The sequence below is a fragment of the Alexandromys fortis genome, unplaced genomic scaffold (genome assembly GCF_014885135.2).
Source record: "Alexandromys fortis isolate MF-2015 unplaced genomic scaffold, M_Fortis_MF-2015_v1.1 scaffold_56, whole genome shotgun sequence".
Taxonomy (NCBI): Eukaryota; Metazoa; Chordata; class Mammalia; order Rodentia; family Cricetidae; genus Alexandromys; species Alexandromys fortis.
In genome coordinates this window covers 10,826,472-10,848,640 of record NW_026067935.1, presented here as the reverse complement: position 1 = coordinate 10,848,640, position 22,169 = coordinate 10,826,472, and the positions used below count along the sequence as shown (strand labels likewise).

General features: G+C 44.4%; 1 protein-coding gene across 3 annotated transcripts in view; it reads right to left on the bottom strand.

The window, feature by feature from the left end:
- Window positions 1-22,169, bottom strand: part of Abcc5 (ATP binding cassette subfamily C member 5) — a 92,710-nt gene that overhangs the window by 2,980 nt on the left and 67,561 nt on the right. For all 3 annotated transcript variants that reach the window (XM_050146305.1, XM_050146306.1, XM_050146304.1), the window contains exons 21-29: window positions 21,471-21,624; window positions 21,217-21,345; window positions 18,569-18,755; window positions 16,947-17,036; window positions 13,976-14,165; window positions 7,242-7,401; window positions 2,824-2,902; window positions 1,250-1,363; window positions 483-647 (exon numbers count right to left, since the gene is read on the bottom strand). In XM_050146305.1, the coding sequence (XP_050002262.1) occupies window positions 483-647; window positions 1,250-1,363; window positions 2,824-2,902; window positions 7,242-7,401; window positions 13,976-14,165; window positions 16,947-17,036; window positions 18,569-18,755; window positions 21,217-21,345; window positions 21,471-21,624 (1,268 nt within the window). The remainder of the gene's footprint in view (window positions 1-482; window positions 648-1,249; window positions 1,364-2,823; window positions 2,903-7,241; window positions 7,402-13,975; window positions 14,166-16,946; window positions 17,037-18,568; window positions 18,756-21,216; window positions 21,346-21,470; window positions 21,625-22,169) is intronic.

Sequence of the window (22,169 nt, the reverse complement as noted above, 5' to 3'; positions counted from 1 at the left end):
CTTCTAGGGACAGGCAGGTTTTTAAGCCGGCAGATGGAACAGAAGGTGAAAATGGAGGAAGGATACATAGGCAGCGGCACCTGAGTGGGGAATAAAAGAAGGCTTGGCTAGGACCAGACCATGGGAAAGCGTGGAGAAACTGGAAGAGAAGTTTGGCACCACCACATGGTAGCACAAAGCAAACCCAGGGTGGCTGCTGCTGTGGTGGCTTTGAGAAATTCTTGTGCACGTGACCAAGTCACTAAAGTGCAGGTGCTGTCTGGCCTGTCATTGCTTATAAGTCACAGCAGAATAAGTCATAAAAGCATTACCCGAGGCAGGAGGACCCTACCCTGTCTGATCAACAAGACCCAGAACTAAGCTGCCATGGCTGCTATCTGAAGGCCCAGAAACATGAAGATGACAGGCTGTCCTTCAACGACAGGAGCCTCTTTTCTTCCCAAGGCCCCGGGCCAAGCTGAAGCCCCTGCGGAGCCTAATACCTGTCCCTGGGCCAGCACCATAATCCTATCAGAGCCCAGAACTGTGTGCAGGCGATGGGCAATGGTCAGCATGGTGCAGTCTGCAAATGCTTCCCGGATGGTCTCTTGAATCAGTAAGTCCGTTTCTGTGTCCATAGCAGCAGTGGCTTCATCTAAAATCAGAATCTGCCAGGGAAGCAGAGGACAAACAGATCCAATTACTGCCTTAAGCATCCTTGTTAATCCCAGTTCCCTACGTGTATTTCAGTATTTTAATCCTATACTATGTACTATTACCAATCCATAGGGTCGCACATAGATATGAAAATGCCCCTTGCTTACAATTCACAAAAGCCATGGTTTGCTCAATTTCTACAAAAGGAACAGACACACATGTAACAGTGATCTCCGTGATCTAATCTAACACTCCCACATTCTCCGTGGGCTCCATGTCTAGGTTAGCTTTTCTGGACATCCTTTCCTGTTGAAGTCTCCTTCAGCCTTTAATCTGCTGGGTCTGCAGTTCTACAAGTCCTCATTAGCCAGAAACAAAGTCGACCTTGAATTCCAAAGGCTTGGGGGAAGGTGAAAAACAGGGAATGTGCTCAACACATGCAAAAACTTGAGATCCCTCAAACCGGTATGCCAAGTGGTGATAAGATTAACTTAGAAACCGCTGTTCAGAAAGTACCACTGGGCTCAGAGTCCAGCACCTCTAGGCAGGGCTGCATCGTAGGGCTCCAGCATCTCACCGCTGCCCACCTCATGCCACCTGCTGTGACACTCACCTTACAGTGGCGCAGCAGGGCCCTGGCGATACACAAGAGCTGCCGTTCGCCAACCGAGAAGTTGTCCCCATTCTCCATCACCTCAGATTCAAGTTTCAGAGGTAGCTGGGCAATCTAGAAAGAGGAGAGAGGGCAGAAGTGTGAAGATACAAACCACACCTTTCAGGGGTGGGGGCTCACACCTATAAGCTAGCACTTGGAAGGCTAAGACAGGAATACTGCTTAAGTTCAAGTCAACATGCACTATACAGAGAGACCCTATCTTAAACTGCCCCACCCTTATAAGGAAATAAATTATTCTGAAGCAGATGAAAAAGAATCAGTCTGATCATCTGAAAGATCCATGTGGTCACATGTGTACAGGACCTGTATTTTCTAGGGCCATTCACCTTTGTAATATACTGTTCTGTTGTTTTCATACCGTGAAAATATCCCAGAAATTCAAGATCCCATTGGATGGTAGGCCCTTATGTTTGGTTCTAAAAGTACAGTTTTGCATGAGATGGGGCCCTACTCCCAAAGTCCAAAGTCTGGCCCACGCTGGGAGCCTTTTCTTTTTCTAAGCATCATGGAACCCATTCTTCAAATGAAATTGAGGCTACTCGATGAAAGATGGAAGCAAGGCTCATCTAACTGACCAGGGCAGAGGATACTAAACTCAGGGTCAGTGGTGCCATCTGCAGACTGGGGGCTGGCAAGGGTCTTCTGGGTCGTTCCACTACTCCCTTAATCTATGTTACACCACATGCTACAGAATCAGCAAGAAATTACAGATCTTTTGTGTAGATATGGATGTTACACTATTTCTGTTTGTTTGGGTTTTTATTTATTTATTTATTTATTTATTTATTTATTTATTTATTTAATTTTGAGATAGGGTTTCTCTGTGTAACAACCCTGGCTGTTCTAGAACTCCTTCGGTAGACCGGGTTGGCCTCAAATTCACAGAGATCCACCTGCCTCTGCCTCCCCAGTGCTGGTTTAATCAAAGGAGTGTAATTGCCCCACCCGGCAGATGTTATACTACTATAATCGATAGAATTATTAAGTTCTGAGTAGCGATCATTAATATATTCTTAGTAGATGGAGAGTATGGGGTCAAATATGCCATGCGCAATGTGGGCGGTGGGGCTGAGAGACCAGCTTTAAAATTTTATTAAATTTGTGTATGGGGGGGGGGGAGAAAGAGAGAGAGAGATTCTGCAAGTGTGGAGTCAGAATATCTGTCGGGTAGTAGATATATGGGAAGTAGTTCTCTCCTCCCTCCAGGTGTACCCTTGAACTTGAACTCAGGTGGTGAGACTTGATGGCATGCGCCTTTACCAGTGGAGCAACTCACTAGAGGAGGAAGAAAGGATGATTGCTGGAGAAGAAGGAGCCAGACAGAAGGAAGGAGCAGCGAGCAGCGCTCCCAAATCCCTGCCCCGAGATCCCAGCACAGCCCTCCCTCAGATACAGAGAGAGAGAGAGAGAGAGAGAGAGAGAGAGAGAGAGAGAGAGAGAGAGAGAGAGAGAGCAGCGCTCCCACATCCCAGCCCGCGATCCCAGCACAGCCCTCCCTCAGTCACACTTACACATTCCTTCATGTGTGTCCTCTCTAGTGAGTCCCAGATCTGGTCTTCCGTGTACTGGTTGAAGGGGTCCAGATTTGATCTAGGGAGAAGTGTAAGAGAAATTGCTCAGAGGCCAGTGTTTAACAAACCACATTCCAGTGTCTGTCTGTAGTTAAACAAGCTCACACAGAAAACGGGATTCCAACTCTAAAGGTCACAGGTGCCTCGTGGGGACCCCTGAGACTGGGGTCCCTATTCTATAAAATCTAAAGTCTTTGATTTTTAATGCAAAGAAAACAAATTGAGAAGAATTTATAAATACAGATATGAAAACACAAAAGAAAGACCAGTATGTTTTAATTACCTTCAGTGACACCTAGAAACATGATATCCTTCAGATATCTCTTTCTGTACAAATGTAGAAAAATGCCTTCTTCCTCACTTTTTATTACTTCTTTGAGAATTCCACATTATGTGAAATAAACACCACACACACACACACACACACACACACACAGAGTGGGACTTTGTGCCCACCTTCCGTCTTCATACCTCCCAACTCCCTAAGGACCACACAACTAGGTGTGAAGAACCACTTAGCTCTTCCCTGAGACCCGCTTAGCTCAAGCCATTCCTCTCTGACACCCACTGACCTCCAAACCCTCGGCACCAGGCAACCCACAGCCATGCTTTCCTAAGATCCAGAGAGAGCAACAGAAACCAAGGAAAGGAACACCCAGCCAACAAAGACAAGACCAGATATCAACATCTAATTTCACCTTAATCATCCCAACCCCAGAGGCCTACACACGAGCACAAAAACGGGATCATTAGCAGCTGCGACAATATGTAGCCACCAGAATGCAGTGACCCTACCACAGTAGGCCCTGGGAAATGCAATACAGCTGAAGTCCAAGAAGAAGTCTTCAAAATAGTAACGTGAATGTGCTTAAGGCCCTTAAAGATGCTATGAATAAATCCCGCAATGAAGTCTGTGAAAACACAAATGCTTGAGTGAAACAATGAAAACACTTCAAGACATGGAAGTGGATTTTAACAAAGAAATAGGTTAACCAAACAAAGTCCACAGTGAGATAAAACTGGACATGAAAAATTTAGGTAGTCAAACAAGAACCTCAGAGGTAAGCCTCCCCACAGAGTACAAGGGATAGAACAGAGATTCTCAGGCATTGAAGACAAGCTAGAAGATAACGTTGGATCCAGGTACAAAACATCCAGGAAATCTGGGACACTGAAATGACCAAAACTATGAATAATAGAGATAGAGGAAGGAGAGAAAAACCCAGGTCAGAGGAACAAAAATATTTTCAACAAAATCATAGAAGAAAATTTCCCTAACCTAAGGTAGGAGGGCCCTACAAAAGTATAAGAAGCATGCAGAGCACCAAACAGACAGGACCAGACAAGAAAGTCCCCATGACACATAATAATCAAACATTACACACAGAGAATAAAGAAAGAATATTAAAAGCTGTAAGGGGAAAAAAAAGCATATAACATAAACACAGACCCATTAGTATAACACCCAACTTCTCAGTAGAGACTTGAAAAGCCAGAAGGGCCTGAATAGATAGATGTTCTACAAACTCTACAAGACCACAGATGCCAGCCCAGTACTGTGCCCAATACTACTACTCACAAGATGAAGAAAGAAAAAACATTCCACAATAAACCCAAATCTAAGCAGTATCTATTTATTTACCAACCCTGTTCTACAAAGGGCACTAAAAGAAAAACTTCACCTCTACGAGGTTAATCACACCCAAGAAAACACAAGTAATAGACAATATTACAATAGACACAAGTAACAGACAATGCCAGACCAGCAAATCCAGAGGTGGGGGGGTGGCCCACAACAACAAAATAACAGGAATGAATGAACACTGATCACTGATAACTCTCAATATTAATGGCCTCAATTCGCCAATAAAAAGAAATAAATGGACAGAATGGATTAGAAAACAGTATTCATCGTTCTGCTGCCACCAAGAAACAAACCTTAATAACACAGACTGACAACTGACATCACCTCAGGATAAAATGACGGAAGAAGATATTCTAAGCAAACATCAAAGCAGGCAGCGTCACTTTAGTATCTGCCAAGACAGGCTACAAGCCAAAACTAACCAAGAAGAGATAGGTAAGGACAGTCCATATGTGGGGACATGACAGCCAGACCTAACCCAATGACAAAGTATCACTGCCTGCTCTATCCCAATCAATTAGACACTTCCCCCAGAGTTCTCAGACCTGTGTAATAATTTACACACATAACTCCCCTGTGATGGCTGAAGAAATTTAGTATGGTACCTTCTCAGCAGTTCATGGAACTTCTTTCAAAACTGACTACACACTTGGACACAAAGCAAGTCTCAACAACCACAAAAAATTCTAATAACACTCTGAAATCTATCTGACCACCGTGGATTAAAGCTGGATATTAACTACAGAAAGCACACACACTCATGGATATTAACCACAGAAAGTACACACACTCATGGATATTAACCACAGAAAGCACACACACTCATGGATATTAACCACAGAAAGTACACACACTCATGGATATTAACCACAGAAAGCACACACACTCATGGATATTAACCACAGAAAGCACACACACTCATGGATATTAACCACAGAAAGCACACACACTCATGGATATTAACCACAGAAAGCACACACACTCATGGAAACTGAACAGTGCACTGCTGAATTAAAAAAGAAAAAAAGATAAGACAAAAATTAAGAACAAAAACCTTTCAGAACTGAAGAAAACATGAAACAATGAAAAGCATTCTAAGAGGCAAGCACTAAGAACCTGTATCAAAACTCAGATCTGTTAGCAGACTAACAGCACACCTGAGACCAGGAGGAGGCTGCAAGAAATAATCAAACTCAGAGCTGAAGTCAATAAAATACAAACAAAAAACAATACAAAGAATTAATGAAGTGAAGAATTGGTCCCTTGTAAAAAATCAGTAAGGCTAATAAACTTTTTAGCCAAATTAAAAGATGGAAAGAGAAGATCCAAATCAATAAAATTAGAAATGAAAGCTGGGCAGTGGTGGTGCACACTTTTAATCCCAGCACTGGGAGGCAGAGGCAGGTGGATCTCTGTGAGTTCAGGGCCAGCCTGGTCTACAGAGTGAGATCCAGGAGAGCCAGGGCTACATAACACAGTGAAACCCTATCTTGAAAAAAAAAAATAGGGAATTTTATCTTTGGTATGTTAACAAATTTCAGAAAAAAACATATTTGAGACTAAGCATCAAAGATGGAAAAAAATGTTAAATACATCAAACTATGTGCTTGCCAAAAGGAGACTCAGAAACAGAAGCTCTGCTCATTGGTAGAGTAGGAGCTTTGCAGAATCCTGGGTTTGAAGTAGAATGAAGTAGAAAAGACCAACTCTTAGACACGGGTTCATTTATTCACTTGAAGCATTGATTGTACTGTCCATTGCCAAGCATGACTTCAGTTGCTACCTGGAACACAACGACCTGGAGAAATACCTGAAGGAATATGCCATTGCCCTTAGCAACCTGACCCCAAAAGCTTACTTATACATGTCAACTGTAATATACAGCTTTGAAAGCCAAGCATGCTTCTGTTCGCCAGCCTGCTGGACCCACCTTGAGGTTACAGAGGCTAAGATGAGCATGCAAACTGGACTTAGGACCCAAGCCTTCAGGAGCTGTCCTGGCTTTGCTCCTCCAGTGACATCGCTCTGCCACTCTGACGGGTGTCAAGAGTGCTTAATAGCTGGGCGGTGGTGGCGCACGCCTTTAATCCCAGCACTCGGGAGGCAGAGGCAGGTGGATCTCTGTGAGTTTGAGACCAGCCTGGTCTACAGAGCTAGTTCCAGGACAGGCTCCAAAACCACAGAGAGACCCTGTCTTGAAAAAAGCAAAAAAAAAAAAAAAAAAAAAAAAGAGAGAGTGCTTAATAGAGATTCCCATAATGGGCTCAGCTCCCTGGCACAGGAAGAAGGCAAGAAAAAGAAAGCTAGTTGAAAATGAAAGAAATGACGGGCCATGAGTGGTAGCAATGCAGAAGGAGCTCTCGGCCCACGGGAGAGGTGGCGTGACAGGACGGGACACAGAGACTGATGGTGGCCGTTACCATTCGTGCTCTTATCACTGGCTAGGCTCGGAAATTACAGTGTGCTTAGGAATTTACTCGGAATATCTCCATTTTAGAGGTGAGAAAACTGACTCAAGAGTGGTAACTTGTGGAAAGTTCACGGGACAGAAATCTGAGCCATACCTCTCTGCGCTCTGGACCCCTGTGGCAGAGCCAGGGTGCACTTAACTAAGCAGCCTGTGGAGAAGCATCATCACTGCAGAGAAATCACAGACTCCTGAGGAACACTGGACCCAAGGACATGGGGTTTCCACCCAGGGGACGGCTCTTACCTGACAGTGCCGCTGAACAGGACGGGCTCCTGAGGAATGATGGACAGTTTGCTTCGGAGGTCAGCTAGGCCGATGTCACTGATTCTCACTCCATCAATCTTAATGCAGCCTCCGGATAACTCCACCAGACGGAAGAGCGCCATCCCCAGAGAGGACTTCCCTAATGAGTCAAACAAGCAGGACAGCAGCTCTGTGAGTGACTTCTGAAAGACAAAACTAGCTTACTGTAGAAGCTAATGTCAAAAACATCTGGAGTCAACGAAAACCTAAGCAGCTGGGCACCGAGGTGAGGGGTTTCTTGACTGGATCCTTTGAGGCAAGACCCACCCTAAATCTGGATCACACCTTTTGAAGGCAGCCCACATCAAAGGACATGGAAGAAGGAAGTATTTGCTTCTTTCTTGCCTTCCCTCTTGATGGCAAGTTCATCTGTTCTGCTGCTAAGACATTCCTTTGCCTGTGTTAGAGCCTACTTCTCAGGGAACTCCATGTAGACTGATGGCCATCTGAGACATTCAGCCTTGTGGACGGAAGAACTACCAGATTCTTGGCCTTCCTGTCATTGCAGCCACTGTTGGACTAGCCAGACTACAGTTAATGCCACTCTTATTAACTGCATATATACAGATATCCATCCCATCAACTCTGTTCCATTAGAAAACCCTGACTGTACAGATTGTGATACCAAGAGTGGTTCTAGAGAAATAGAATTCTAAGAATAGATTTTTTTCTAATAATTTTTATCATTTTCATTTTACGTGCATTTGTGTATTGCCTACACATATGCCTGTGTGAAGGTGTTGGATGTCCTGAAACTGGGGTACAAACAGTTATGAGCTGCCATGTGGGTGCTGGGTACGGAACCCGGATCCTCTGGAAGAGCAGCCAGTGCTCTTAACCACTGAGCTATCGCTCCGGTCCCCAGGATGGATGTTTTAAGTATCTGGAATAGGCTATGCAATTTGCCAATACCTACAGTTACTGAAGGCTCTTCTAAAGGAATGGAGTGCAAAAAATCCATGGTGTGAAGCCAGGCAGTAGTAGCACATGCCTTTAATTCCAGCACTCGGGAGGCAGAAAGAGGCAGATCTCTGTGAGTTCAAGACCAGCCTGGTCTACAAAGCAAGTTCCAGGACAGGCTCCAAAGCTACAGAGAAACCTTGTCTCGAAAAACAAAAAACAAACAAACAAATTCTGTAATGTGAACTATTTAAGTAACTTACTGGATTTACACAACTCCACTACCACACTCTACACACAGACTTCCCATATCCTCCTCCAGGATCTAGCCTGACCACCTCAGCCATGTCTTTTCTGAAACCTCAGATCTATTCTGGGTCCCACAAGCAGTGCAGCAGCCTAGTCCGGGGTCAAGATCCTCCTTACCTATTTCCCAAACCATAGGACTCTCCTACATCATATTCAACCACACAGACCTACCCATCCCCACACTGCTGGCTTAACAGGAAGTACGTACTGTGTCAACACCAATCTCCTCTGCCTACCTGATTTAATTCCACCCAAGTCATTTCCAACTTCCAGACCCAACCCACTTCATCTTCTCTTCTCCCCAAGCCTGCTTCATCTGCAAAATACTCAGAACTAACAAAATAACAAAGAAAGTCCATATGCACAGATCTCGTCATAGGAACACCAACAACATGAAAGATGAAGTCAGTGTCTCCTCTCCAAAATCCACCAGTCTTGCAGAAATGCTTGCCAGTGAGAACTCCCCAGGTGAACTACAGGACACAGACTTAAGAGGGCAATCCTAACCTCATAAAAAATGAAAACAAGAGGAAAGAGCTCAATAAACACCGGAGTGAATCCCAAAACACAGACACAGGCTGATGGAAACGAGGGGCAATCTAAAACTTGAGAGGAGATAGAAACACTGAAGAGGGCACATGCTGAAATGAGGACGGAATTGAAAAACCCAAAAGCCCAACAAGAAAATGCAAAGGAATCCATTACAGGGAGAACAAATCAGGCGGAAGACAGAACATCAGCTCTTGAAGATAAAACAGAGGACCTAGACCAAATAACGGATCTGTTTCCCTGCAGAAACAAAACCCATCTATCTGCAGCCAGGTTAGAAACACATCCTGCCTTAGAGTAAAAGGATGAACAAAAGTATTCCAATCAAATGGGACCAGGAAGCAAGAAGGCATTACTACCTTTTTTGTTTGTGTTTGGTGACAGGGTTTCCGTGTGTAGCCCTGGCTGTCCTGGAACTCACTCTTTAAACCAAGCTGCCCTCGAACTCAGAGATTCAGCTGTCTGTTGTGTTTCTTATCGTATTCTGGTAATAAAGTTTGCTTTGAGTCAGAGGACAGACCTGCTGACCAAAATCAACCATAGATGTCTTAAAGGACTGAGGATAGGAGCCAGGAAATAGTAAGGCGGGGTGAGAGAAGCTCTCAGCCCTTTGGATTGAGGAATTGAAGAGAGAGGAGGTCACTGGTGGCTTCTTCGGCACTTCTTACCCTGATATCTGACTCCTGATTTTTTACTGAGAAAGAATAATTAGATAAACACTTGACTTGCCTCTGCCTCCCAAGTGCTGAGATTAAAGGCGCTGCACCACCACCGCCTGGCTGGCATTGCTAACTTAATATCTGACAAAATGGACTTCAAACTAAAACTAATCAGAAGAGGACAAAGGGACACTTCATTCTAGTCAAGGGAGAAATTAACCAAGATGACATCAATATCCCAAACATGCACCAACACTGTGGTACCCAATTTTATTTAAAAAAAAAATCTACTATTTGATTAAAGACATAGATAAACATCATCTATTAATAGTAGGTGATTTCAATACGTAAAAGGTCAAAGAAATCATGGAAGAAATAAACTTCCTGGAACTAAATGAAAATGAAAATATAACACAACAAAACTTCTGAGATACACTGAATAGTCCTATAAAAGAATTTTATAGCTCTAAGTACCTACATTAAAAATCAACCTTCCTCTGAGGCTCTCTAACTGTTGTGCCTTTTACATCGCCCCTTTGCCAACCACAAGAGAGGGGTCTCAGCCTCCAAACCCTTAACAGCAGTCTGAATGACCTCTGAAAGTGGACTAATGGACCATCCAACTCATTCTTCTTCTTGCTACTCTAGACATACATCTGGAATTATCTAAAACCCAAAAATAAAGGACATACTTGTAATGGATTTTTGCTTAAAGTAGGAAGATCTACTTCTAATCTGGATCTTTGAGGTAGGAAGACACACTTTTAATCCAGATCTTGAGGTGGGAAGACATATCTTTAAACCAGATCTAATCTAAGCCAGTCCTTCTGCTGGAAACCTATATACAGTATATATACAGCCTATATATAGTATAAAATGACATAGAAGAAGGAAGCTCTCTTTTGCCTGCTTGTTCTTGCCTTGCTAACAAGTCCATTCCTTCACTGGTATTAGAGTCTCCTTCTTCAGGACTCCAGCATACACTGAAGACCAACCGAGATAGACTGAACAACTACTGGATTTCTGGACTTCCTGTGCACAGCCAGCCATTGTTGGATTAGCTGGACAGAAGCCTGCAAATTATTCTAATAAACCCCTTTCAATATAGATTCTGTATTATAGAGAGATTCATTCTATAAGTTCTATTACTCTAATGAACCTTGTTTAACTCAGAACTCACAACTAAAGCAGCTGGGCTAAGGTGTTTTTTTGCATCAGTTAACTTCTGTCTCACTAGTTCATTTCAGATCTGCTTACCATCCTTCAGGACCAACTTCATGCTTTGGCTGCTGCACTACTACTCCAAAATCAAAGGGGACTGTCTGATTAAGGATGGGATCTGTGCCCTCATCCAGAAACAATGCTATTTCTGTACCAACAAATCCAAACTGCTTCCAGATGGGTTCTAAAAACCTAGGCACCAGACAAAAATTCAGAGCACACCTCCGTCTATGTATGGGCTTTTGGTTCCCTCTCACTCTGGCTCCTCCCCTTTATTGCTTCTTTCTTCCTTATTATTGTCATATACGACACGTTGCTGTTGTTTAAACTTTTTAATGACATTCCTCTTGGATCAAATCACTGCCAGTACTTGGATCAAATCAGTTCCACATTAGGACACTGGCTACCTGGCTAGGTCCCCTACAGGGTCTCCTACAGGGTCTCCTAACTCTCATCTCATTTTACTGTCTTGTCTTGGGCCCCCATCCAATTGACTGTTTGTAAAGGTTTCTCTGGAGGGCATGAGGGCAACTACATAATCCAGCATAGCCAACAAGTAGAACCTACTCGTGCCACGTGAAGTCACCCGACCTAGCCTTCCACAGATCCTGAAGACAGACCCCAACTTTGTCCCTACTCAACAGGAAACAGCATCCATCCCCCTTTCTTTCTGAGGCTCTCTGTGTCTGGAATAAAGGGCTAATAACCCAGAAACCTCAGGTGAGCCAAGAGACTACACAAAGAAGCTTGTAGATGATAACATCTACAGGCAGTTGAGGACAGAGGAAGTTTCTGATGAGATCATCAAATATTTCCATTGGTATTTACAACACTGAGCTGCAGATAGAATCTTCCATCCCCAAACTTCCCCTTTCTGCCTATGGAGCACCAAGCCCTCCATGCCTGGGCACATGCTCTCCACCACCCTTCACTGCTCTGATCGAACGGCAATCTGCTTCTCTAGAGTCTGTCTCCTTTTATCTACAAGTATTCTAGTTGGTTTTGTGTGTCAACTGGATACAAGCTGGAGTCATCAGAGAAGAAAGAGCCTCAGTTGAGAAAATGCCTCCATGAGATCTAGCTGATGGTGGGTGGTGCCATCCCTGAGCTGGTAGTCCTGGGTTCTATAAGAAAGCAAGCCGAGCTGGGCATTGGTGGCGCATGCCTTTAATCCCAGTACTTGGGCGGCAAAGGTAGTTGAATCTAAATTCGACGCCAGCCCTTGTCTACAATGTGAGCTTCAGGACAGCCAGAGCCGTAACACAGAGAAACCCTGTCTTGAAAAATAAATAAAATAAAAAAAGAAAAAGAAAGAAAGAAAGAGAAAGCAAGGTAAACAAACCAGAAAAAGCAAGCCAGAGAGTAGCTCCCCCTAGCCCTCCATGGCCTCTGCATCAGTTCATGTATCCAAGATCCTATCCTGTTTGAGTTCCTGTCCCGACGTCCCTCAGTGATGAACAGCAATGTGGAAGTGTAAGCCGAATAAACCCTTTCCTCCCCAACATGCTTTATGGCCATGGTGTTCCATCGAAGCAACAGAAACCCTAACCAGGACACCTGTCACCTCAATCAGCCCCATCTAACCACCTGCACATCTGAAGAGCTTCACCATTCTTCTCTCTTTGTAGCGGACCTTAGGGCTGGAGATGGGGCTCCTGGGCTGGATGAATTACTATCCATGGGTTTAACTGTGCCCGAGTAAGCAAGGCCAGAGAGCAGCACTGACTGCAGAGACAAGGTGAGTGCAGTCACCATAACAGGCACCAGAGGCAAAGCCATGTCCATAACGGCCTGACCTGTAATGAGCAGCGCGCAAGCCAAGTGATTTTTATGTGGTATGATCTGTATAGACCTTTGGTGTTTCTAAATATGAACTAGATCAGAAGTCTACTGCATTTCTGTTTGATCTGTGGAAGCAGAAAAAGTCTTGAACAAATGAAAGAAAGGCAATAAGGAACCTCAGCCTGTGAGAAGACTAGTATTTTTCCTTGAATTCAAAAATCCTCCCTCCTCACCCTCCCTAGTAGCTGGAAACACAAACCTGCACTTAGGCCTGGCAATTACTTAAGTCTTTACTAGAAACCTCATGCAGCAATCTTCAGTTATCTCCCTGAGACGACTGGGGCACCTGGCCAAGGCAGCAAGACGGGTCTCCTAGAAGTGAAGGACGGTTACAACACAAGGCCTGCTGACTTTCCTGTGGCCTAAGCACAGGGAGGGAATGTGCCCGTAACACAGTAGTGCAAGAATAAGAATAAGATGATGGAAAATGCTTGACAAGAAAGCCATTTTATTTTCTTTCTGTTGAGACAAGGTCTACACCCAAGCTGCTTTGAATTGGTAGTGATTCTCCTGCCTCAGCTTTCTTAGAGCTGAGATTACAGGTATGTGCCACCAGGCTCGGCTCCAGGTCAAGAAAACAATTTCTGCCTTCAAGGGAATACAGCCCCTTATCTACAGTCACATGCTTCTGCAAACAGGAGGCTACAGTGACATCTTACAAAGGCCTGAGAATTCATCACACATTGACTGCAATACTTACTACTCAGGAAAAATCAGTAACGCTTCACTTCTTTACAAACTTGAGATAAATATAAATTATGGTACATCCATTAAATAGAATGGGGGGCACTGTGTTACATAATAATCAAGACACTGATGGTTCTAAAAAAATAAAAAACTCAAAAAGGCCACAAAACCAGTGTACAAAACAAACACACTCTTTCAGAAACGTGTGTTACTAGGAAGTCACTACTAAGAGCCCCACCAACATGCCACCAGTGCTGATCTGCGGTAGCCTCTCTTCTACTGTCCTCTGCCATGTGCTCCAGGTACTCTGTTCTGAGATATAATGAGAAAGCACTGTGTGCCCAAGAGCAAGGCCAAGAGCAAACTCAGAAAGGTGGTTTCCGAGACAATAAGGACTTGAGTATCAGGGATTTGGTTTGTGAAGATGAAAGCAATCTTCGACACACTGCTGTGTGCCGACCAAAGGTTAACTGTGGATGACTTCTCCAGGACCAGTGCAGTCCTTACCTGACCCTGTGCGCCCCACGATGCCAATCTTCTCCTTGGGCTTGATGGTGAAGGACACTTTCTTAAGGACCAGCGGAAGGTTTTCTCGGTATCGCATTTCTGCATCCTCAAAGGTTACTTCTCCCTCCTGGGGCCAGTCCGGGGGAGGAGCCTTGTTCTTGATTCTCGCAGGTGCTTCCAAAGACAGAGTCTGAGGAAAGAGTGGGTGCTTCAGATTCTTGTGGCGCAGCAGAGTAAAAAGAGGGCAAGCATAGCAGCCAAGGCAGTTGCCACCATGTATGTTGCCAGTAAATGCTCACACCCTAACAACCAAGACGGAGACATGGCACGGAGCCACCAAGCCACGGTCTGCAAGTGCCAGCTGGCACAACACTGCCGCAGACTGAGGGAAGACCTAAGGCTGCAACATGAGGCCTTCCCACTCCCCAACACATTTTCATTGAAATTCATTGAATTCCATGAACTGAATACCACTGTCCTGCATTAAAACTGGAGTAAGGTAACTAACATTTATTGAACATATAAATATAATTCAAGAATACAGACTGCACTTCCAGCTTGCCACCCACAGCGGTGTGACCTAAACATGCCAACCACAACAGTATGACTTATGTAGGCCATTTCACCTCTCTGTGTTTCAGTTCCTCATCTTCAAGCGGCACAGAATGGATCTGGCCCTGGCAACCCATTCCTGCTTCCTGTGTAATTCTGTCAGAGCATCAACCCTCTTGTTTTAAAAATTCTCTGGCAAGCACTCTTTGGTTTCATATCGTTAAGGTGAAGAGCACCAAATTAGTATTTGGGGTGTCTGTGTGCTTGTGTGTGTGTGTGTGTGTGTGTGCGCGCGCGCGCGCGTTTGTGTGTATTGGGCTGGGGAGTGGAATGTGACACGGCAAGCTGGAAAGACTGTGCTGCTGTGTGGTACAGGCATCTGGGTCATATTGTGGAGTGGTATCAGGAAGGCAATCTTCAAAAGAATCACTGGTTTGAGCAGTGTCCACTGTCCCACCGCTGTCTATCATCTTGCTCTCTCCAGCAAAGGCCTCACCAAGAGTATTTTACTCTATCCACACATGCTCTCCATAGACCACAACGTTGGGCAAAGCACCAGCTAAACATAAAGAACAGCTGTTACCAGGTCCATCACATAGCTTTCTGAACTTTTTATGAGAACAGTCATTTGTTATGTTTGAGAAATATCTCCTAAAGCTGGGTGGTGGTGGCATACACCTTTAATCCTAGCACCTGGAGGCAAAGGCAGGCAGATCCCTGAGTTCCAGGACAGCCAAGGCTACATAAAGAAAACCTCTGTCTCAATAAATACATACATAGCTGCTGAAAGAGAGAAAGGGAGAGAGGGAGAGGGAGGGAGAGGGAGGAAGGGAGAGAGGGAGAGGGAGGAAGGGGGAAAGGGAGGGAGCGAGGAAAAGAAAAGAAAGGAAAAGATGAAAGAGTGGCCAGCAAGATGGTTTGGCAAAGCTCGACAATCTCAATCGGATCCCTGGAACCCACACAGTAGAAAGAGAGACCAATAAAGAAATAAATAAATGTTTAAAAATCTCCTAAGGAAGCCAGGTATGATGGTGTAAGCCCACACTTGGGAGGCTAAGGCATGAGCATCATGGCTTCAGGCTAGCCTGAGCTACACAGGAAGACCTTATATCAAAAGAATAGTAAGTAAACAATATCTTTTGATAACTAATTAAGTTCCTTACAACAGTGAAGATATACATCACTGCTAGAACATGAAGTTTTCAAGTAAAAGAGTTCTTCTGCCTGCACATCAGTTATTTAGAAGGTGAAATGCTTTCTTCACCAAGAGCAACGGTATAAATGCTGTGGTTCTCAGGGCGGTTTACAAAATTGGGGATCTTGAAAAAGGAGCAAATCCTAAAAATCCTCACTAGCACCTACAATGCCTCTTTTTACATAAATTACATTCAGAGTTGCAGGAAAGACACCAGCAAGATACAAAACGCAAAACCGAGAGGAAGAACCAGCATTCTCGGTAACAGTCAAACATACTAGTTCCTAAACAGATGAGAATTCACTATGCAGCTTCACAGCCACAGAGCCTGGCTCCAATCTCAGACCAAGGACATTCGTCTCCAGAGATGAGACCCATTCCAATCTCTGCCAAAGGCTCAGCAAGGGACCCTGGTGGCCATCCTTGGCCAAGGACAACTAGGCCAGACTAAGAATTCAGATGATGTATAGTGTGTACTTCAGAAACAGGGCCCTGAGGCCCCGGAACTGAAACTGACCTGAGTGCCACCTCCCCGAGGACCAGTCCCAATGGACATATCTACAAAACACCCCCACCTAAGGGACACTGGGAGACAGGGCAGAAACTGTAAGAGCCAGAGGATCAGGGAAAACTTTGCTGTAAGACTGTGTCTCCCAGAAACATCAGAAGCCATGCCCATAAAGTCTCACCAACATGACTCCCGAAACATGAGTTGAACAAGGAGGACACCAGTGAACACGCCAAACTGCACAGGGGAAAGCCCAGAAGTCTCCACCCTCCAAAGAACTAGAGGCAACGGAGGGAAGCTGGGAGTGCGGCAGGTGGCCTTCCCCAGGGAAGAGCACGCCAATTGGTTTTCCAGTGAAAGACAGTCAGTCCTAAAATCAGATATGAAGTACATTATATAACTCAACAGGCTATACTTGGGAATATGTATGGATATACAAACATGTATATGCATAAAACTAAAACTGGTGAAAAAAGATACCATGAACTTGAGGGAGAGTGGGGAGGGGTGTGTGGGGAAGTAGAGGGGATGAGAACAGAGAAATGCTGTAATTTATCAGTCTATTTGGGAACTTTTATGGTATTCCCTTTTCTATTCCAAACACACTCTTAAGTAGAGGTGAGGCAGGGGGAGAACGTAAGGCTCCTTCCTCTTCACCCACCATCCATGACGGAAGGAAAAAAAAAAAAAATCAGAAGGGGCCTCCTCATCCTGACCTTTATGTAGTGGTTGATCCTCTCCACTGAAGTGAATCGGGCTTCTGTCTCGGATGCCAGTCTAACTGTAAACTGGAACAGTCCTGTTAACTGAAAATGGAAAACAAAAACCAAGAGAAAGTGTATTGGTACAGGTCAGGCAACAAGAAAGAACTTCCTACACCGGCAGGGCGTGACACACAGAACAGCCAGAGCTCACACGTGTAGCGCAGCGTGAGGTTTCGGGCCCAGGCCTTTTCCTGCAGTTAATACCACATCACTACCTTCATCAAATACAGTGCTGAGTGCATACACTCTCGAAGCCAAAGGCCTTCTAGTCATCATTTTCTTTCCAGTAACACAGGTCTGAAGCAGTGTAACTTCTGAACCACCTATTTGACCTCAGCCTGTTTGTGGCAACCACAACAAATGGAAATTTCAACTTGTGAGCAACGACTGAAAACACTTCCAGAAGAGGGACATGAGACAACACTGTGAAGAGAGACAGTGCCCAACCCGTGCCCCTCAGACTGCTTACTACAGGACACACGGGGGACCCCAGGACATCCATGAAGACACAGTTCTTTGGGCTCATTTGCCTCATTTTTCTCTTTACAATATGAAAAAGAAGCCAGAATCACACAAGAGTACAGTAGTGTAATAAAAACCCGTGTACCAAACTCTATCTTAGTAAACAACTGCCAGTGTTGCTCACGTACACTTTGTCACTCCTCGGTTCCACCTCCCCAGACTACGTGGAAGCAGAGTCCCCATATTCTACCACGGCATCTTTAAGTGTCTTCTAAAATAAAACAACTCTAAAAAAATACAACTCCAATACCACTTTTAGAATTTAATAGAGATTACTTGTGTGCACTGATGTCAAAATATCTTAAAAAGTCAGTGGTCAGCCGGGCGGTGGTGGCGCACGCCTTTAATCCCAGCACTCGGGAGGCAGAGGCAGGCAGATCTCTGTGAGTTTGAGGTCAGCCTGGTCTACAAGAGCTAGTTCCAGGACAGGAACCAAAAGCTACGGAGAAATCCTGTCTCGAAAATTAAAAAAAAAAAAAAAGTCAGTAGTCAAATTCTCAAATTTATTTTGAGCTATCTGAGGACCTTTAACCATCACTAGGGATGAGAAGGTTTGTGCCTATAATACTGGAAACAGCAAAAGTCTAAACAGAGAGTAGATGTAAACAGCAAAAGAGGGATGGCATACACTCAGAAAACCAGAAGATGCCAGAGATGAGACAAAATCACTTTTAAATGTTTCTTTATGCAGATAACATTTATCTCCTCCTCCCTTTTTTGAGGCAGGGTTCTATTTGACTGTCCTGGAACTCGCTATGTAGACAAGGCTGGCCTAAAATCATAGTTATCAGCTGTTTCTGTCTACCAACTTCTGGGGTCGAAGATAGTTCTGCCAGGCAATATGGCATACACCTTTTAACTCAGCACTCAAGAAACTGAGGCAGGTGGATCTCTGAGTTTGAGGCCAGAGCAGTCTGCAGAGTGAGTTTCAGGACAATCAAGACTACATAGAGAAACCCTATCTCAAAACAAACAAACACATGTATTTCATTAATATACATAGCAGATTGTTTTAATTCTCAATTCTATCCACTTCCAGCCCAGTCACTGACCTGCACGGCATAGGAGATGGCAAGGCCGGCGTAGGCTGGAGGAATCTGCCCATGCATGAGGACAATCATCAGCCCAGTGGTGGTGATCAGGGCAATGCTGATGAGGTCCAGCCGCACTGCCAGCCACCTCATTGCGCAAGTGAACAAGAAAAAAGGAGCTTGGTTGTCATCCAGTAGCTCCTGATACCTGTGGTGAAGAAAGAGAACAACAAAGGGACGTATAAAATACCACATAATCTGATAAAATACCACCTTCAGTGGTGGCTTGACACTTCAGAGTGCAGGGCAAGTACTTTCTGTTCTTCAGCCAAAAGAATGACCTGCAAGTTTCAGAAACACAGGCCTCACAGAAGAGGACATGGGTGTTCTAATGCTAGTTACCCTTTGAGAAACAATGAAACTCACTTTGAGGATGTTAGGGGGGCAGGTTAGGGGGTGCTGCCTTAATCCCAGCATTTAGAAAGTGATAGCAGGTGGATCTCTGTGAGTTTGAGGTCAACCTAGTCTAAATAGGGAGTTCCAGACCAGAGAACATAATGAGATCATGACTTAAAAAGTAAAAAACTAGGGGCTGGAGAGATGGCTCAGTGGACTGCTCTTGCAGAGGAACTGGGTTTGGTTCTCAATACCCACAAGGCAGCTCACAACCATGTGTAACTACACATAGTTCCAGAGGACCTGATGCCCTCTTCTGGCCTCCAAGGATTCCTGTATACATACCGAGTACATAAACTCATTCAAACACACACACACACATGCACACATGGACACGCACACACACATACACACACGCATGGGCATGGACACACACACAAAGAACATTAAAAGCATCAGCATACATGAAGGAAAACATCTACTACATGAGAGGCATGGGCAGAGAGGCCAAATTCAAATGCCTGTGTTGAACTTTAGAGAAATATTTTAGGTCAGGGGTCATTTCCTCAAAACAAAAGGTTTCAAAAGCAATCAGCAGAGTAGTCCAAGATCAGGAAAAGGAAACTCTCAGAGCGACTGTAGGATCGATGCTGAGTCTGCGAACATGCTACTAACAGGAAGTTGTTTCCCAAGGCTACAGAGCCAAGACGCAGTGAGCTGAAGTCAGGCAGGAGGGAGACAGGCAGCATCCACCAAAGAGGGCACATGGCCCCACAATCACAAGGAGGCTCAGCTCCACGGGTAAGCAGAACTCTAGAGAGGAAGTTCTGTTAGGCATATGTGTTTAGCTTTTTTTTTTTTTTTTTAAATCACTTTTCTCCTTATAGTAAAATACAAAGTCTTCAGGAAAAAAAAATGCAATAAGAAGAAAGAACAGAAAATGTAGAATTCCAGACATTAACATTGTACCACTCCACCCATGAAAACACTCATACAGTTTATTATCTTAAATTAGGAAGGCTTTTTCTAAGCCATTCAGAATAATTTTTCCTAATCTATTTTTCTCTATTTTCATGAAAAATGACTTAATTTTTAATAGGCAGTATACACACAAGTACATGTGCATGCACACACACACATACACACAAGAGAGAGGGTTTTTTTCACATGTCTATGTGCAGAGTCTGGGCATGTATGTACATGTGTGTACATGTATGATGTGGGATTCCCCTCTGTATGCTGTGAATATCATTGGTTAATAAAGGAACTGCTTTGGGCCTATAGCAGAGCTATAGGGGAACAGAGCTAGACGGGGGCGGGGGGGGGGGGACTAAACTGAATGCTAGGAGAAAGAAGGGCAGAGTTAGAGAAGCCATGTAGCCCCACAGGAGAGAGACGCCCCAGAACTTTACCCAGTAAGCCACAGCCACATGGCAATACACAGATTAATAGAAATGGGTAAATAAATATGTCTGAGTTAGCCAATAAGAAGCTAGAACTAATGGGCCAAGCAGTGATTTAATTAATACAATTTCTGTGTGATTATTTTGGGTTAAGCGACTAGGAACTAACTAGTGGCCTCCACCAATACATGTATGTGCATATGTGCACGTGTCTGCACACATGTGCCTGTGGAGGCTTGAGGAATCTTCCTTGATCATTCTTTCACCTTATTTACTGAGGCAGGGTCCCTCAATCACACCTAGAGTGTGCTGACATGGCTAGTCAACCTCACAAGCTCACTCTAGGATCTTCTGTCTTAGTCTTTAAAGGCTCAGATTACAGGTGGCTGCTATTCCATGCCCATCTGTCAATTACATGGGTCCAAGGGATCTTAACCCAGTCCTCATACTTGTTTAGCAACTGCTAGACAAGCTATACATCCTCCTCAAGTTTTAAAAGAGTCACGACAAAAATATATGTCAGTCTTTTTCTTACCAACCTCTGGGTACCCAGCTCCTCTTTCCAAAGATAACTACTGTTACTTACATAACCTTTCAGAGATATCTAATTGTACACACACACACATCCTAAAAGGCCAGCATGTCATATATCCACATTGGTCCTGGTCTGTGTTTCTGTTGTCTCATTTTCTCAGAAAAGGTCTTACCAAGTGGCTGAGTTTTAATCAGAGACAGTTGGGTTACACCAATAATGCCTTTTGGGATGAGTTTTCTGATCCCAAGCTCTGGCCTTGAATGGCCTCTCACGGCAACTCTAACAGTTGAGATACCAGTTCCCCTTCAAAGCCTTCGGCCCCCACCAACACTAACCTGTGTAGAAATTCCTGCCCTTTGTTATAGGCGTGGATAGTGGCGAGGCCCTGTATGCTGGACGTGATGTGTGAGAGGAAAGGAGACTGTGTGATGTTGTCCAGTCGCTTCAGCTCACGAATCAGGACCCTGCAAGAGAACGGGTTCTGTGCCATGGCAGGAAACGAGCAACCACGGCCTCCTCTCTGGCCCTGCATACGTCCTGTTCACCTGGGGACCATGTGCAGAACTGGCCCTGCATACGTCCTATTTACCTGGAGACGATGTGCAGAACTGAGAAGAGGATGAGCAGAGGCCCCACTGACACGAGGAACCACGGGAAGACTCCTGCGATCATCCCGACACAGAAGAACACCAGGATCACGTTCTGAATGAACATCTCGGCCTGGAATGGCAGGCGCACATCCACTGCAGAGACCACGAGAGAACAAGTTTCAGACTCTTGGGGCCCATGAGCAAGAAAAATGAAACTAAATTGTTTAAAAAAAAAATAATAAGTCCCCATGAAATTTCTAAGGTCTGTGATAAAAACTTTTAACAGTTTTATCGAAGACAAATTATCCCAGTTGCTGTCATTTCCCTGTTTGGGTGGTCTTCTCCATCATCCTGTTCTGGTTTACCTTTTCCTGCTTCTGCTAAACTCTCCCCTCTACAAAGTATTCTATGTGTATGTAAAATACTTGGAAAATAAACATGCAAAAAGGAAAACAATGATCGTCTATGTTCTTACCAACACAAGAAAAGTTTAAACATATATAAGATTCAAAAAAGTGTACAGAACCTTCAACAGCAACATCTCCAAGTCTTCTGGGCTACTCTCCCTACACCCCTTTCTTCAGGCAGAGGTACTTTAACGAAGACACAGCTATGTACAAGCACTGCTGCTTTTCTTTCCTTCTTTTTGAGAAAGGGTCTTAGTATAAAGCTCAAGATGGCCTCAAACTCAAAATCCT